Source organism: Rhincodon typus, chromosome 5, assembly GCF_021869965.1.
Source record: "Rhincodon typus isolate 14 chromosome 5, sRhiTyp1.1, whole genome shotgun sequence".
In the NCBI taxonomy this organism is placed as follows: Eukaryota; Metazoa; Chordata; class Chondrichthyes; order Orectolobiformes; family Rhincodontidae; genus Rhincodon; species Rhincodon typus.
This window is the reverse complement of record NC_063336.1, coordinates 118,682,111-118,699,952: the sequence shown is the minus strand read 5'-3', so window position 1 is coordinate 118,699,952 and position 17,842 is coordinate 118,682,111. Positions and strand designations below refer to the sequence as shown.

The window sequence follows — 17,842 nt, the reverse complement described above, 5'->3', positions numbered from 1 at the left end:
CTGTTTATCCCACTAATTCTTAATACTCGTCTGGTGCACTTGATGGATCCCTAAGTCAACTTACTTAGGATCATCATATTTTTATGAGCCAAGAATCCAGTGAGTGCCCCTATGGGTTCCCAATCTAAGTTTCTCTTTGCCACAGCTGATATTCCATTTCTAGTCTGATGGTTCTGCCTCTAGGAAATGGGCCCACTGTCCCCCTTTATTTTCTCGCATTCGCTCCGTAGGGAATGGTCTCCCTGTTTTACCCGATCGCCATACATCAATTCATTTCAGTTTCCTCTTTGCGTAATTCCAATTATATGTTCCTTTTTACGCAAGGAACTCAAACACAAATCATGGCACCATACTGTCTCTAATTACTGCACCCACAGACCCGTTCTCTGATTTGGATCCTCAAATTGGCTCATCATCTGCTCCGTTTGAACACTGACCTCCCTGTATAATGGATGGTAAAATAAATGTACTTGGCTGTTCTTTGATGCCGGTGTTTGTCCTGGTGTCACCAATCAGTGTTACAAGGATCTGCTCACAGTGCCAAATTGTTGCAGTCTAAACAGTCACTTCTGAGTCTTGTGTTCTGCAAGTAAAGATTTATTTCAGCATGTGCTGGATGCATTTTTCACCTGGTTACCCAGGATTACTTCTTTCAGCAGTTTCTAACTCTCAACTGCAGGGCCCCCTCTTATCTCAATCTCAGCCTTGAGTCTGCTGGTTTCTATGGCAACCCAACCTTCAGTTGCCCCTCATTTCATTGGCCTGTGTAGCAATGGATAATTATTGCACTGAAATCAAGCCTAACTACAGCGAAGAATGTCATCCATTTTAATCTTTAACCGTATTAGGATGAAGCCCTTCTCCCTGCTGCACTGTGTTCCTAGCCAAGCTATTAGAAGCAGCAACAATTTTGGCAGCTACCCAACAAAATGAAAAGTTGCCCTGGTCTCTTGCACTGACAAGAGCAAGACGATTCCAATGCAGTCAATGACTACCCTATTATTGGTAACTGTCACCCTTCAGCATACTGAGGGAAATAACTCCATAGAGGCCAGGATTCCGTCACCAAGTCAGCCTTTATTTACATGTGCACAGTACATGACACTGACCCAGCTAGCTCCTAGAGTGAACAGCACTCCTGGCACTCCTGTTTGTATCTGTCAGCCGGGGCTCCCTGATTGGTTAACAGCCCCAATCAGGGAACTCATATTCTGTGAGGTCAACCTGGCAGACCTCGTTACAATCACTACATTGGCGGGAGGTGTTACCTACACTGCTAACATGTGACACTTTCTTTCTTCCTCCCAGAATAGAAACAAACCAGTCCAGGCCACCAGTTGTTGCTCATCCCTAATGGTCCTTGTGTAGGTGGCAGCAAGACATTACCTTGAACTGCTGCAGACCATTTGGTGTAGCTACACCTACAGTGCTGTTAGGAAGGGATCTGCAGGATTTTGACCCAGTGCCAGTGAAGGAACAATGAGAGAGTTCCAAGTCAGGATGGTTAGAGACTTGCAGGGGAACCTGCAGGTGATTATAGAGCTAACAAGGTGTAGAGCTGGATGAACACAGCAGGCCAAGCAGCATCAGAGGAGCAGGAAAGCTGACGTTTCAGGCCTAGACCCTTCTTCAGAAATGAGCTCATGAGTTTAAAAAGTTCTGTACTAGTCTATGTGATAGCTCTCACAAAGTGCACACAGGCTTCCCAATGTTAATGGGCAGGATTGTGCATGAATACCTGGGTATGGCCAAGCCATTTCTGTTTCCAGAGTCTGGGTCAACACTATGTGGTCCATGTGGTTTTGTACATTTTAGTCTTTACTGTAGCAGTCTGTTATAATTGAATAACTCGCTCAGTATTTCCAGAGGACAGACAAAGTTCAAACACATTAGTGAGGGTCTGAAGTCACATGTAGTTAGAATGACCAGGAAACAACAGCAAATTTCCTTCCCTACCAGATGCATTTTTTCAAATGCCACCATTACGGAAGTTAAATTCTAGATTTCTTAATAAATTGAACTGAAATTTCACAAATTGTCATGGTGGGATTTGAATCTGAATGCCTAGAACATTATTTTGGATTAGCGAGATTACCAGTTCAGCAACATAATAAGTACACCTCCACTCCCGTCCCATTTATACAGAAATAAACCACTCACCCAGCATTCAGTTTAGCATCCGTCAGGACCACTAGGCCTGAGGCTTCATTGCAGCTTGGATCAAAGAACTGAACTCAAGTTGAAGTGAGAGCAACTGAATTTCATCTCAATCTGCATTTGACCAAGTGTGAAATTGAGGAACTCTTTAAAATTGAAATTATTCAGAATGGGGGAAAGCTCTCCACTAGTTGGAATCCAATGAGAACTGAGGAAGGGTAACTGGACCCGGAACGTTAACTCTGATTTCTCTCCACAGGTGCTGCCAGACCTGCTGAGCTTTTTCAGCAATTTCTGCAATTGTTAAATTAATGGCCTTTTTCCATTGACTTTACAACTGCCTGGTCTTTCACATCCTATCAAAATTCATAATTAAAAATTAGATTTCCCTTAATCGTACTCATGCCAGTGGAAATAGTGTCCACATCTCTCTCTACACAAATTGTTTTTTATCCTCAGTAAGATGACACCAGAGATATGTTGTCTAAAAAAATCTGTCAGGCTTTCATGTGGTTGTATACTGTACACAAGAAACAATCCATGGCCTAAAGATTTTCCATTAGAAATGTGTAACCTTTTAGCACCTGAACTTTGGGCATCCATTTATGAGCCAAAGAATGCCAGTGGATATTTTATGGCCCAATTTACCTCCGTTCATATTGTTGAGGAATTTCCACAGTTAATTGTGCCCCTCATATTCTTCAGACCTCGGTCCACTACTGTGTGTGTGTGTATGTATGTATACCATATTGGTTAGACTTCACCCAGTCATTTTCTGTTTAACTTGTTCATGGATGTGGACTTTGCCAGCAAGGCCAGAATTTGTTGTGCATCCCAAGTTGCCCTGAATAGCTTTTCTACAGCCACTTCAAAGGGCAGTTAAAAGCCTGTCACATTGCAGGCCTGACCAGGATAAGGGTGGCAGGTATCTTTCCCTGAGGAAAATTAGAATGTCCAGTTTACAAGCTGGAATGTTTCAGGAAGCTTATTATGATATTAAATTGACACTGACTGGAGGATTCTTGTGAAATTGATCTGCCCCAGTGCCTTATTTCTACATTCTTGAGCAATGCTTACTTCCTTCTGGGTCACTTGGCAGGTGTTCTTCATAACCATAGACGGAATTTTTCGACATCCTTGTCAACAGATTTGAATTTCAATATGCAGAAATTTTATTCCAACACCTCACTTTGTATTAGAATTGTTCATTGTTAACAATAGAGGCACCCACGTGTAACTCCTCAAGCCGTTCTCTTGTAGTCTGTCACCTTTCCTGGTAATTCCGTGGTGTATTCCCTAAACTGCCATGCTTAGGATGCAGAAGGTTGTGAAACATCCACTGATGACAATTCAGAGGCTGGTGGATGAGCTCAAGCTCATCGATGCCTCACTGAGCAGCACCAGCCATACCTGAAGATGAGGTGTCAACCTGGTGAAGCTACCAAACAGGACTACTTGCATGCCAAACAGCGAAAGCAGCAAGTGATAGAGCTAAGCAATCCCACAACCAACGGATCAGATCTAAGCTCTGCAGTCCTGCCACATCCAGTCATGAATGGTGATGGACAACTAAACTCGCTGGAGGAAGAGGCTCCACAAATATCCCCATCCTCAATGATGGAAGAATCCAACACATCAGTGCAAAAGATAAGGCTGAAGCATTCGCAGCAATCTTCAGCCAGAAGTGCCGAGTGGATGATCCATCTCGGCGTCCTCCAGTGATCACCAGCGTCACAGATACCAGTCTTAGCCAAATCGATTCACTCCACGTTATGTCAACAAACAGTTGGAGACACTGGATACTGCAAAGGCCACGGGCCCTGACAACATTCCGGCAATAGTACTGAAGCAGGGAGAGCTGGCAAATTGAATACACAATTGGCTTGATGGTAGGAAGCAGAGAGTAATAGTGGAAGGATGTTTGTTGGACTGGAGACCTGTGAATAGTGGTGTGCCTCAGGGGCCATTGCTGGGACCATTGTTGTTTGTTATCCATATCAATGATTTGAATGAGAATGTTCAAGGCACGATTAGAAAGTTTGCAGATGACAATAAAATAGGTGGTGTCGAGGACAGTGAGGAAGATTCTTAGAAATTGCAGCAGAATCTTGATCAACTGGGGAAGTGGGCTAAGAAATGGCAAATAGAGTTTAATATAGTTAAATGTGAGGTGTTGCATTTTGGAAAGTCAAATCAAGGTAGGAATTTCATGGTGAATGGTAGGGCCTTAAAGAGTGTAGTGGAACAGAGGGACCTTGGAGTTCAGGTGCATAGTTCTCTGAAAGTGGAGTCACAGGTAGACAGGGCAGTGAAGAAGGCTTTTGGCACACTGGCCTTATTCAGTCAGCGCATTGAGTATAGAAGTTGGGAAGTTATGTTGCAGTTGTACAGGATGTCGGTGAGGCCGCTGTTGGAGTATTGTATTCAGTTTTGGTCCTTGCTATAGGAAGGATGTTATTAAACTGGAAAGAGTGCAAAAGAAATTTACAAGGTTGTTGCCAGGACTCAAGGGACTGAGTTATATGGAGAGTTTGGACAAGCTAGATCTTTTTTCTTTAGAACATAGGAGACTGGGGGCGGATTTTATAGAATTGTATAAGATCACGAGAGGCATAGATGCGGTGAATACATTCAGTCTTTTTCCCAGGGTTGGGGAATCGAGGGCTAGAGGGCATCAGTTCAAGGTAAGAGGGAAAGAGTAAATGGGAACCTGAGAGGCAACTTTTTTTTACACAGAAGGTGGTATGCATATGGAATGAGCTGCAGTGGAAGTGGTTGAGGCGGGTACATTAACAACATTTGAAAGGTATTTGGATGAATATATGGATAGGAAAGGTTTAGAAGGTTATGGGCCAAGTGCAGGGAAATGGGGTTAGCGTTGGATGGATGTTTTGGTCGGCATGGACCAGTTTGGCCAAAGGGCCTGTTTCCATGCCGTAGGACTCTATGACTCTATGACTTGTGCTCCAGAACTTGCTGCTCCCCTAGCCAAGCTGTTCCAGTACAGTTACAACACTGGCATCGACTCGGCAATGTGGAAAACTGACCAAGTATGCCCTGTACACAAAAAGCAGGACAAATCCAACCCGGCCAATTACCGCCCCATCAGTCTCCTCTCGATCATCAGTAAAGTGATGGAAGGTGTCATCAACAGTGCTATCAAGCAGCACCTGCTCAGCAATAACCTGCTCAGTGACGCCCAGTTTGGGTTCCACCAGGGCCACTCAGGTCCTGACCTCATTACAGCCTTGGTTCAAACACAGACAAAAATTCCAGAGGTGAGGGGAGAGTGACAGCCCTTGGCATCAAGGCTGCATTCAACAGAGTGTGGCATCAAGGAGCCCTCGCAAAACTGGAATCAATGGATATCAGGGGGCAAACTCTCGGGTGGTTGGAGTCATACCTGGCACATAGGAAGATGGTCGTGGTTGTTGGAGGTCAATCATCTCAGCTCCAGGACATCTCTGCAGGAGTTCCTCAAGGTAGTGTCCTCGGCCCAACCATCTTCAGCCACTTCATCAATAACTTTCCCTCCATCATAAGGTCCAAAGTGGGGATGTTCGCTGATGATTACACAATGTTCAGCACTGTTTGTGACTCCTCAGATTCTGAATCAGTCCATGTTCACATGCAACAAGATGTGGACAATATCCAGTCTTGGGCTGACAAGTGGCAAGCGACATTTGCGCCACACAAATGCCAGGCTATGACCATCACCAATAACAGACAATCTAACCACCACCACTTGACATTCAATGGTGTTACCATCACTGATTCCCCCACTATCAACATCCCAGGGGTTACCATTGTCCAGAAACTCAACTGGACTCACCACGTAAACACAGTGGCTACAAGAGCAGGTCAGAAGCTAGAAATACTGCGGTGAGTAACTCATCTCCCGACTTCCCAAAGCCTGTCCACCATCAACAAGGCACAAGTCAGGAGTGTGATGGAATACTCCCCACTTGCCTGAATGAATGCAGCCCCAACACCATCCAAGTAGCTTGACACCATCCAGGACAGAGCAGCCACTTAATTGGCACCACATCCACAAGCATCCACTCCCTCCCCCACCGATGCTCAGTAGCAGCAGTGTGTACCATCTACAAGATGCACTGCAGAAATTTACCAAAGATCCTCAGACAGCACCTTCCAAACCCACAACCACTTCCATCTGGAAGGACAAGGGCAGCAGATATAAGAGAACACCATCAACTTCAAGTTCCCCTCCAAGCCACTCACCATCCTGACTTGGAAATATATCGCCGTTACTTCACTGTCGCTGGGTCAAAATCCTGGAATTCCCTCCCTAATGGCATTTGAGTCAACCTACAGCTAGTGGACAACAGCGGTTCAAGAAGGCAGCTCACCACCACCTTTTCAGGGGCAACTAGGGATGGGCAAGAAAAGCAACACCCACATCCCACAAAATGAATCCAAATAAAAATTGGGGCTATCTGAAAGTCCATCAGTATCTCTGCACAGACCGGGAATCTAACCCAGCTGGCTATCTGGTGATGCCAAAGAGCAATGATGGTTATGTATATGGGTGGAGAAGGGACAAATTATCATCCTGAGTAATGACAGCAGATACCTTACCCATGGATCCAAGTCTGTTCTCCTGAGATGGAGATTCACCTGCTGTGGGCCTATGTAAGAACAGAGTGATGTTGTCACAGTCCTGTCTCCACCTGATCCCCACACCTAAGATGGCAGCTGTCTCAGTTTCTACTTTAGCAGTATGAGCTAGATATTCCCACGAGAGGATCCATCACAGTGAGTCTATTAGTGGCTGTTGAGACATTCCTGGGTTTCTGCAGGCTGCTGCTAAAGGTGATTAAAGCGAAGAATGCTCAGGAGGCAGTATTGGTAGAGGGTTGAATCTATGGCTGAAGGACACAACAGAATTGGTGAAGGTCTAAGATCATGGAGGGATTGAAGACAAGGATGAGAATCTGACTAGGGGCTAATGCAGATCAGTGACCACAATGGGAATGGGTGGGTGGGACTGGATGCACATTTGGAAGTAGACAGCAGATATGCTTTGTGGAGAACAGAAAAAAGGATACCCACCAGGAACACTTTGGGATAATCAAGTCTACAATTAACAAAGACATGACTGAAGATTTTAACTATGGATAAACTTAGCCAGGGACAACAAACAGGCTAGTAACAGGGGAAAGTCAATTGGTGATAAAGCAGAAATAACCTGTCATTGACAAAGCTCTCAGTTTAGTCCTATTGCAGATTAGTTTCGCTGATTTGGCCGACAGTGCAATCTTTTTCTTTCAAAAGTATCAAACCCTTGTCTGGCTTCATCTGCCTCTGTAGCATTGAAATCTTCTCCTCAATAGAATTTAAATCCTTCTGAATTTCTCAAAGGCTTGTCTCCATTGTTTTCAAAAGAGTTTTCCCTTCTTCTTCCCTGAGATTTCTGATTAAAAGCTGCTCTTTCTCTGTGAGAATCTAGTGACTAAGTGCCGGGCAATTTGTCTGATCCAATTTCCCAGAAACACTAACTGAAATCTGTCTCATTACTGAGTAACGAGTGAACCACTTGCTCAGATGCTTTTCCACAGGGAGAAGTTGGTCAATTAACAGTGGCCCTAGTTCCACAGAGGGTATTGCAGGTGAAAGGGGCTTACACTCAGAATGTACCTGTTCAGTTCACTTTGATATTAATTGACAGGAACCTTTGCCTTTCTGACAAAATGACATGCTTTGATGAGACCTTGGAAGCTTTCTCATGGACCACTATTTGAGAATCCCCAGTTTTAATGTGAATACAATTCCAATCTCTGAACTGGTGCTTTCTATGGTCAGATGGAATGATGTTTCATATTCAGCAAGGTCACTGTCCTCTTCCTGCACTGGTATAGGGAGGTGCAGCATTTTAATTATCCAAAATGATGGAAAAGTACAAGGGGAGGCTTTTATTGTGAAGAGTGAACGGAGAGAGATGAGTGACTGCTCACAACAGCTGCTGTTTATCTTCTTAAGTGTCAAGGGTTAGGCAGAAGCAAGAAACGGAGAAGAATACAATGTAAAGAGACTGTATGCAATGTCCACTCTATCATTGCCACTTGCTTGATGAAGATTGACCGTCTCCCCATGATCTTTATTGACACAACTGACCTGAAGGAATAGATGAAAGTTACACAGAAGAATGGTGAATAACTCCTGAGCTGTAATTGCCATTGGCAACAAGGTATTAATTGCTTCAGTAGGAAATGTAAAGTGTATGCACCTCAAGTGGGGGGATGGAGTACAGATGGCTCCTGATTTGTCCAGCTACTGGTTGCTGCTTCATGTGTGTTATCTTCCACTGCTGTAGCTGTCAATATTGATAACAGTGTAAGAGAGTGTTCCTCTCATGGTAATTCATGCAAGATTTGAGGTGTGAAGAAATGAGAGTAGGAGGTGCAAGAGTGTGCGGGTAGGAGGAGATAGAGGTTGGCTGAAGCGTGACAACATGATTATACAAAAGTAAAGGGGAACAAGTAAGGGAAATGGCATGGCTAGCAGGTCTGCAAATGATGCCGGCACAAGGAGAGATTGGTTGAAGTGAGAGACAAGAACCTTACTTTAGTAGCTCCGTTGAAGACATTAAGTGTTTTCAAATCTTATAGCACACCCTGCAAACTAAACACTTCTCATTGAACTCTTCAGTGACCTCTTTGCAATGGTGACAGACATAGAGAGCTTTCAGATGACAGGGAATGAAACAGGATATCACCCCCTTCTACCCAGTGCCTGAGTCAAGGAACATTCCCTTGCAATCATTTCTTGCTTTGTAATAATTACACATTGCATTTCTGCCTCAAGATGTTTTGCTGATCTTTAAAGACAACAAAAGGCCTGATTTCTCTCAGCAAGCAGATGCAACAAGCTCAGAGCATTAGCTGCACCCTGACTATTATAATGAGCAGTTAGGTGCAATGTCCCAGGATACTTGCACCCATATGAACATGCACTGAACATACTCCAGTCCCTGTATGCTTCCTTTTAGATGTGTTAGAATCTCTCAGCTGTAATTGCACACCTCAGTCTCTGATTTTCCAGAGTTTTCACCATCTTTTGATTGGGCATTTACTCGCATTCTTTGTTTTCCTTTGAAAATGCGTCACATTACACTTCGCATTAAATTACAATTACCATGTACCATTCATTTTCCTCAAACTATCCTTTACTATCTGCCTCACAGTTTGCCAAACCATCTACTTTTGTGTCAACATCTAATATGATGTTCTTTGTATTATTTGTGTATTCCTCTGCCTGTTCATTTCTCTGACTGAAGGCAGGTCTGACATAGCCTCTGCATTGGGCAGGGCAAGGAGGGTGATTCTAATGCCATTCCAGCTGGAACCAGGATGGAACACTGTTCTATTGGCACTCAGAGATGATCAGCTTCTACAAGAAGTCAGCATTACTGTGGCAACTTGCATTTTATGTGCACATTTGTAGCAGTTGGAATGAGGTTGGCCAGGTGGATCTTATTGAGTACGAGATCACTGACTGGGGCTGTTAACCTGGGCCAGTCAGGCAGCCCTGGCTGACCGATACAAACAACAGTGTCAGAGATTCTCCCTACGCTAGGGACTGGTTCTGAGCTAGCTGGTCAGAGTCCATGTACTATGCACCTATGAATAAATTGTGACTTGGTGACAGGATACCAGCCTCTGTGGAGTTATTTCAACGTTGTAGTCCAGAGCTCAAGACAGTGATGGTAAAGGCTCCAATTTTCTTTCTGCCACATGGGACAGATCAGGAATCTTTTCCACCCTTTATACCTGCCATTGCAGTATGTTGGAGGGATTTACAAGTTGATTAAAAACCATTTTGACTGTGCTATGAACAAACCTTCCTCTGGCATCAAGTCCTCGATTTGGACCTGAACCTAGAGCTTCTGACTCAAAGGAGGGACACTACCCACTGCACCACAACATTTCCCCATTTGTGCATATCAAGAACAAACATGGAGTCAGCACTGATCCCTGTGCTATTCCATTAATCTTGATCCTTTGGTTCATGTGAAAGCTAACTTTCCATTCATGCTGTTACATTCCTTTTCTACTAAATACCTAAAGTTTGGTCACAATCCTACCTGTGAAATGCCTTTTAAAATCCTTATGCAGCATTCCTTTACATGATACATTGGTTTTTAAAAGTATAGTAATTTTAAACTTGTGAAACAAAATAGGATCGTACATTCTTACTGTTTAAAAAGCCATTCAGCCCGTCACAGCTGCACTTGTTCTTTCAATAGACGGCCTAATTGAGATCCCACCCTCTGCTCTTCACCAGTCCCCTGCAAATTAGTCCTTTTCAGTTTCAGTTAGTTTATGCACTTCTAAATGATCATTAATTTCATCTCAGATTGTGGATCCTGCGAGAGTGACCTGAAATAGATTATTATCGACAAACTTTATTTTCTAAAACAAATCAACTTAACTACATCAGTAATTATACATCAGTTGACTTGTTTATTCATAGATTCTCCATATTTTGTGACTTCACAGCCTAAATGGTGCAAAATCACAAATCCAAAGTAATGCAAATACGTTGTTCTATGTAAATTCCTCGAATGAAATGTAATAACATCCAATACAAAATTAAACGTGGATGCCAGGCATTTACATTGTTGATAGGCTCCATCATGCTTGTGTCCAGATTGATAATGTCTGAATATTGCTGGTCACATCAGGAACGATTGAGGACACTGGGTCTGTGCTCAATGGCATTTAGAAGGATGACGGGGAATTTGACTGAAACTTACAAAGTACTGAGGGGCCTGGATAGAGTTAATGTGGAAAAGTTGTTTTTTCACTAGCAGGAGAAACTAGGTCCCAAGGGCACAGCCTCAGATTGAAGAGTTGGCCCTTTAGAACTGAGATGAGGAGGGATTTCTTCAGCCAAATGTGTGGAACTCATTGCCACAAAAGGTTGTGGAGGACAAGTCATTGAATATATTTAAGAAAGAGATGGATAGGTTCTTGATTGGTAAGGGAAACAAGGGTTACAGGGAGAAGGCAAGAGAATGGGATTGAGAAACACATCAGTAATGGAGTAGACACAGTGGGCCAAATGGCCGAATTCTCCTTCTATATCTTGTGGTCTTCTCGTAGAAATCCCTATTATTGTTTTATGGTGCTCAGATCTCTTGATCATGCATTAGTTTGTTCCTTACGTGATCTCATTTCATTAGAATTCACAATTTATGCTCCCATAATGTCATACTTTACTATAAGAGACAGACAAGGTGAAAACCATTACATGTGCAAGCAAGTTACAAACTAAGAATGAGCATACTATTGTCAATATTCTGAACATCTACTTTCAGTACTCACAAGGGAAGACATAAGCAACAAGCTTTTTCAAACAAAGATATTACAAATATCATCAATCATTGCAACATAAATGAGACAAGCTAAAAGGGTTCAAAATAACTAACTCCCCTAGGCTCGGTGGTATTTATTCAAGAATAGTGAGAGGAACAAGGGTTCATCTGCGTGAGATCTGAGCAGCTCTCTTTGTAATACCACTTAACCTGGGATCAACGAGAAAGTGTCTGCGATGACAATCCATTTCAACGAGGTTGAATTTGTGTCTTTATTTGACTTGAAGCTTAAATGGCCTGCAACAATGGAGAGAACATTTCCATGTAAATGTGGTGCAGAGATGATCAGCTTCCAGAGCAGGATGTGGAAACCTCTCTGAAAGGAAAAGGTCATAAGCATGCAGAGATTTGTCAACCTGCTTTGTTTTGTTACAGGTTAAAGCGGAATATGGAAGGTGTAAAATAACTCAAGTAAGTACATTGATCATTTTCAGTAAAAGTGTGTCTCTTTTTAATAATAGCATGCGTTATAAGTTATCATACAGGTACAGTACTCCAAAACAGGCTGTCTGAAAATGGGGCCTTTTCCTCTCTGGCAATATAACACAGTATTTGGAGGAGCAAATTGAATAATTGCAAGCTCTTTGAAAAACAATAAGTGATTTATATAATTGCATACTTGAAATCGTTGTAACCACTAAGCAGTAATATGGCACCGTCACTCTGAAGCCTGGCTGTTAAATATGAGGAACTTGTCTCATTAACATCATCTCGAGGATTAACACAGGAGGGATTGTTGAAATCAGAAACAAAAGTTTTTCCAACCTCAGCTAAAACACTTTTCTTTATGACCTGCCTGTTCCTGTCTGATCCAGCAGGTAATCTACAATATGCTTGGTTCTGAGGCAGCCAGATTTGAGAGTATGTACCTATATTTAAAATATTAACTTAGCCATCAGTGATTAGCTTCAGAGATAGTAGGAACTGCAGATGCTGGAGAATCCAAGACAACAAGGTGCATCCAGCTCCGCACCTTATTGTCAGTGATTAGCTTCACTTGCTTTGTGACTATAATTCAATTTTAAAACTATAAAGCTCGATTTTCAATCATTTATACATATGCGCAGTTTAGAAGTGAAGTCCTATTTGGATCTTCACACATTTTTATCAATGTACTCTGTAAGATTCATACATCTATATTGATGGTATTCCACAGTTAAAGTAGAACTTGGATCTGTTCTCAATTTTAATTTGTCAGTTTTTCTCTGATTTCCTTTGACATCTTATTGAATTGAGAGTCCTTGAGTACTTGACACATTCCGGTATCTTACCCAATGACCATTGTGTACGTCTGAGCCTTCAAAATTACTGTCCTATGATTGGACTGAGCAGCTTGTTTTCTGAGCACTGACTGTCCCATTTATCCTTCAGTCGCAAAGGAATGGAAGTATGTGTACATTACTGACTGCAGGTGCCTATCCATCACATTCCAAAGGGAAAACAAAAGGCAACCAGAACCACAACACATATTGAAATAAAGGGTGGAAAGCCCTATTATTGGTGCCATTCCTTGAGATACCCTGCACCAACACTGGCTGTATTCAGAAAACCCAGCCAGAAAAGGCAGGAATTCTCCTTCTAGCGAAAACAGAAATTGGAGAAACTCAGCAGTTCTGGCATCATTGGTGAAGAGAAAGCAGACTTAATGCTTCAAGCCCAGTGACTCTTCATCAGAAAAGGTCACTTGACCCAAAATGTTAACTCTGCTCTTTTTCCTCAGATGCTGCCAGACCTGCTGAGTTTCTCCAACAATTTCTATGTTTGTTTCAGATCTCCAGCATCTGTTTCTTTCATTCTCCTTTTGGCCCAAGTTCAACAAAGCTCCCCACCATTCCAAATTGTCATCCTGCTTTTTCTTACCCTGCCTACAGCCTCGAGGCCTAACAGCTTCTCACACTCAGTTATTTCCCTAACCTATAGCTTCTGATCCTCCTGGGCACTCCCACTTTCTGGTGATCTTCCCCATTGGCTTCACTTACCTGAGACCCATGATGATCAGAACATACACGACAGCAGCCTGTTCCTGGTCTCCTCATTGATGGCATGCTGTTGGCTCCTTCTGAACAAGTCCCAAAGTGTAATGTGGGATTTCACTGTCCAGGCACACAGAGCACATGCAAAAATGCAACCTTCCAATTTCTGGACCATTTCCTTTGGAGTCATCATCACTGAGACAAATTTTATGTTTGCTTACTGTGCATGTTGCATAATCTGAGCAAGCATCAGTGATAGCAATGAAGCAATCCCGGGTTTGGAACTGAAGCGAATGTCCCCCTTACCAACAAATCTCTTGACTGAGATCAGCACGGAATGAAGGTCTTACTTGGCTCTTTCCTGGTGTTATAGGGCTTAGCTACTCATTGAATAAGATCAGAAGATTCAACACCATTTCATGTTTTTAAACTGCTTTGACGATTTTGTGTCAAGTTTTCACAATCCTGGAAGGCAATTTCATAACTGTATTAATCCATGTTTACTCTGGTATGTTACTATATTATCAAGTTAACTAATGATAATTTCTTTCTTGGCTTCTTCTCCCTGCCATTATATATTGCAGGCACAGTGATTATACAAAGAAACCAATCATACTTGACTTTGTTCATCCATTTGAACCATCCTTCTTTCAGCTGAAGACACCACTATGTGAATGTAAAAGACAACAAAAACTGAAACAGCCTTTTTCTGAAAAATAAATATTTTTGCTGTGCTCATTGAAGGGCTTAGGCACAGTAACACACTCATACTTATTTCTTGACTCATGCATGCTTTATTTTCCATCTTGAGCCAATTCTTCCTGTTTTCATTATTACAAATTTGTTGTAAGACTTGTGATTTTTTTTGTTATGTATAAAGATGAAAGCCTTGCCAACAAACTGTTGGCACCTTAAGTAAATTAACTGAAACCGTGGGATGACATTGCAGTTTTGCTGCTATATTTTTCATATCTGTCCTCTGACAATTTATACTTTGAATTTGCCCTTTAACGCTTGGTGTGCGAGATGGGTAATTTTTATTTTAATTTGAAAATGGTTGAGGACATATATTAAGGGAACTGTTTTCACCATAACCCAAGCCAACTGGCAATGTTAATTTCCTCAGTAGTGTTGCCCTTTCCATCTCATAATTTTGAAATTTTGAATTCAAATTCATTTATATGAAAAAGCATCTTCCATTCATGGCTTACTTCATCACTTGCTGAAGGTCAGTCCTCAGCCTGAACATTCTGGAATTCAGTTGTTTCTGTGCTCAGAGACTGAGAATGGAGGATACAGAGAATACAAAAATCCTAAAATTGTCCATTGTTCAGGACGAATTCTTTGTAATTGTGTAAACTAAATAGAGTGAATTGGACCTTTAGCCAGGTAAAATTAAAACTCAAATTACATCTGGAACAGAACAGTTACTAAAATGTGGTAAAACATTCAAAGGTTGTGTTATGCAGCAAGCATGGTGAAAGAAAACCTGAAAATAGATTGCAAATTATGAAATTCTCTTGAAGATTACAAACAAATGTGAAAATTCCACTTGGAACATCCAGTCCACTCCCATAGACAGTGTATGATCCTCTTTATAAATACTCTGAAAACCTACTATAATCCATAAAAACCTAAGAATTAAGAACAGAGGACTTGGTTGGTCAGTCAGTATGATCATGGCTGATCTCAGATTTGAGCTCCATTTTCCTGCTCTCTGCCCATATCCCTTGCATTCCGGAAAAACCAAAAACCTGTCGAGCCAGCCTTAAGTATCCACAACCAACAAAGGTAGAACATTTCAAAGATTCACCAACCTTTTCCATAAGAAATTTCTCCTCATATCAGTCTGAAATGAACTGCCCCTTATCCTGAAACAGTGCCCCCTAGTTCTATGCTCCCAGGCAAGGAAACACTATTTCAGTATCTACCTATCAAGCTCTTTAATAATCTTGAATGTTACAATGAGATCAACTCTTACTCTTCTAAAATCCAGAGAATATATGTAGAATTTACTCAGCCACTCAGTTTAAGACAAATCATTCATTCCAGGGACCAAAATTTCCTGCACTGTCTCCATTGTAAATATATCCATCTTTAAATAAGGAAACCAAAATTGCAACAGTATTTCAGGTGTCGTGTCCCCAAAACGCTGCACAGTTTATTCTTGTCCTCCCAAACTCTTACATTAAAGGTCAACATGCTGTTTGCTTGCTGTATTCCCATGTGAAATGGGTTCCTTATACAAGTGTATCCATTTCTCTAGACATCGATGTTTATAAATTTCATACATGTTTTAAAAAATAGTTGCATTTCCAGTCTTCTGGCATAACTGCATAAGTTCACATTTCCTCACATTATACTCCATTGGCCATTTTATTGCCCACTCACTTAACCTGTCTATATCCATTTGCCACCCCATTGTGTCCTCCTCATAACCTATGTTCTCACCTAGCTCTGTACTATTAACCAACCTGGATACACAACTTTGTCTCCTTGTCTATGTCATTGATGTAAAGTGTACATAACTGAGACCCTAGCAATCCAGTAGTCAACTTGAAAATGCCACATTTATCCCGCTCTTTGTTTCAATTTCTTAAAACTGACTTGACCCTTTTTTTAAAAATCATATTGTGCTTTCTAAATACATTGTTAAGACTTCCCAATAATAGATTCCAGCGCTTTTCCAGTGATTGATGACAAGGAGCTCCCTGTTTTCGCGCTCCCTCCTTTCCTCAAACTTAATGTCACATTTGCTATTTACAATCTACTGGAAACATTCTGGAATCAAGGGGAATTTTGAAAATCACTGCCAATACATCAACTATCACTACAGCTCTCTGTTTTAGATCATGTTGCAGTTTTGCCTCAAATATCCAATCAGATAGTTGAATTTCTTGATTTTCCCATTCTGATTTTACCTGTGCTACCTCTCCATCATGATTCCTGACTGCAATTTGCCTCTGTGTCTTTCTTCAATGTCCAGTTGTGGATGAATACCAATTTGAACACAAACATAAAGGCTATCATTCACTATTTACCATCCATTCCGTCCCATTCCTAGCCATTTTTTCAGAGTAAACCCTGAACCAACATTTCAATTCATATGCTCTCCATCACAAATCACCTGCTTGTTCCCTTCCTGAGCCCATTTGCTACTTTAATCCTTGCTCATGCCTTTGCCTCCTCCAGACTTTAATGTGCAAACTTCCCCCGGCCAGCCTTCCAGCTTGTGTCCTCTGTGAACCTCAGCTGTTTCAAAATTCTGTTTTCCAAATTCCATTTCACCCAACTATCCCTATTCTTGTTAACCTATTGACTTGTAGTGGTCAGTGTACCAAATGTGATTAATTTAAATTTTCCTCTTTAAATTCCTCCATTTTCTCTCAACTCCCTATAACTGTCGTGTCCTTCTAACCTCACTCCACTAGCTCCCATACCCTGAGAACTCTCTTCTGACTCTGCCATTTTATGAATCTTTCCCTCTATTAAGTCCATTGTTGAGGGACTTTCCTTAAATCATCAAGGCCCATGCTTTGAAATTCCCTTCCTATAACTTCCTTTAAGATTACGTTAAAGCCCAATGCTGTGACCAAGCTTTTAGGCATGTCATCTTCATACCATATTTTCTGTATTTTCTTGTCCAATTAAGAATTAAAAGTCTAACGATGGCCATGAAACCATTGTTGATTGTGTGGGGGGGAAAGACCCATCTGGTTCACCAGTCCCCTTTAAGGAAGGAAACTGCCATCCTTACCCAGTCGGACCAACATGTGACTCCAAACTTGCAGCAATGTGGTTGACTCCTAACCTCCCAATGGGCAATTAAGGATGGGCATTAAGTGCTGGCCTAACCAAGGACACCCACATCCTGAGAATAAGTAAACAAAAATTACAGCTCTTTGAACCAACTTGGGCTAGCAGCTGTATATAAACGCAGTAGTTTACAATCCACAGCATCTAATTTGATTGGATCACCGACATGCAATTTCTACACCATCGGATAAACTCACTGTCACTGGCAGTGACGCTTTGTGCTCTAGTATAAAACTTTAAAAAGCACGTATGAAATATGCACTATTAACATCAAAGTGCATTCCAAGGGCTGAAGGTTGTCAGGACAGGTAGAAGGCAGCATGATAAATGTTACTGTATTCTCAAACCTGCATGACTTATTGTTGCAAGGATTCCTATCTCTTTCAGATGCTTTCTTTCTACTGTTTTGCTAAAACATTCCTCTGCAAGCAGAGGGGCTTTAAAAACATAAGCTGAGTTAGTCAGTGCTGTAGTTAGTTCAGTATTGTTAATAGAAAAT

General features: G+C 41.8%; 1 protein-coding gene across 1 annotated transcript in view; it reads left to right on the top strand.

Moving 5' to 3' along the window:
* Positions 1-17,241, top strand: part of LOC109915833 (dystrobrevin beta) — a 432,998-nt gene extending 415,757 nt beyond the window's left edge. The window contains exons 15-16 of the mRNA XM_048597128.1: positions 11,930-11,965; positions 14,112-17,241. Coding sequence (XP_048453085.1) covers positions 11,930-11,934 — 5 coding nt within the window. The 3' untranslated portion in view covers positions 11,935-11,965; positions 14,112-17,241. The remainder of the gene's footprint in view (positions 1-11,929; positions 11,966-14,111) is intronic.
* Positions 17,242-17,842: the final 601 nt, after the last annotated feature.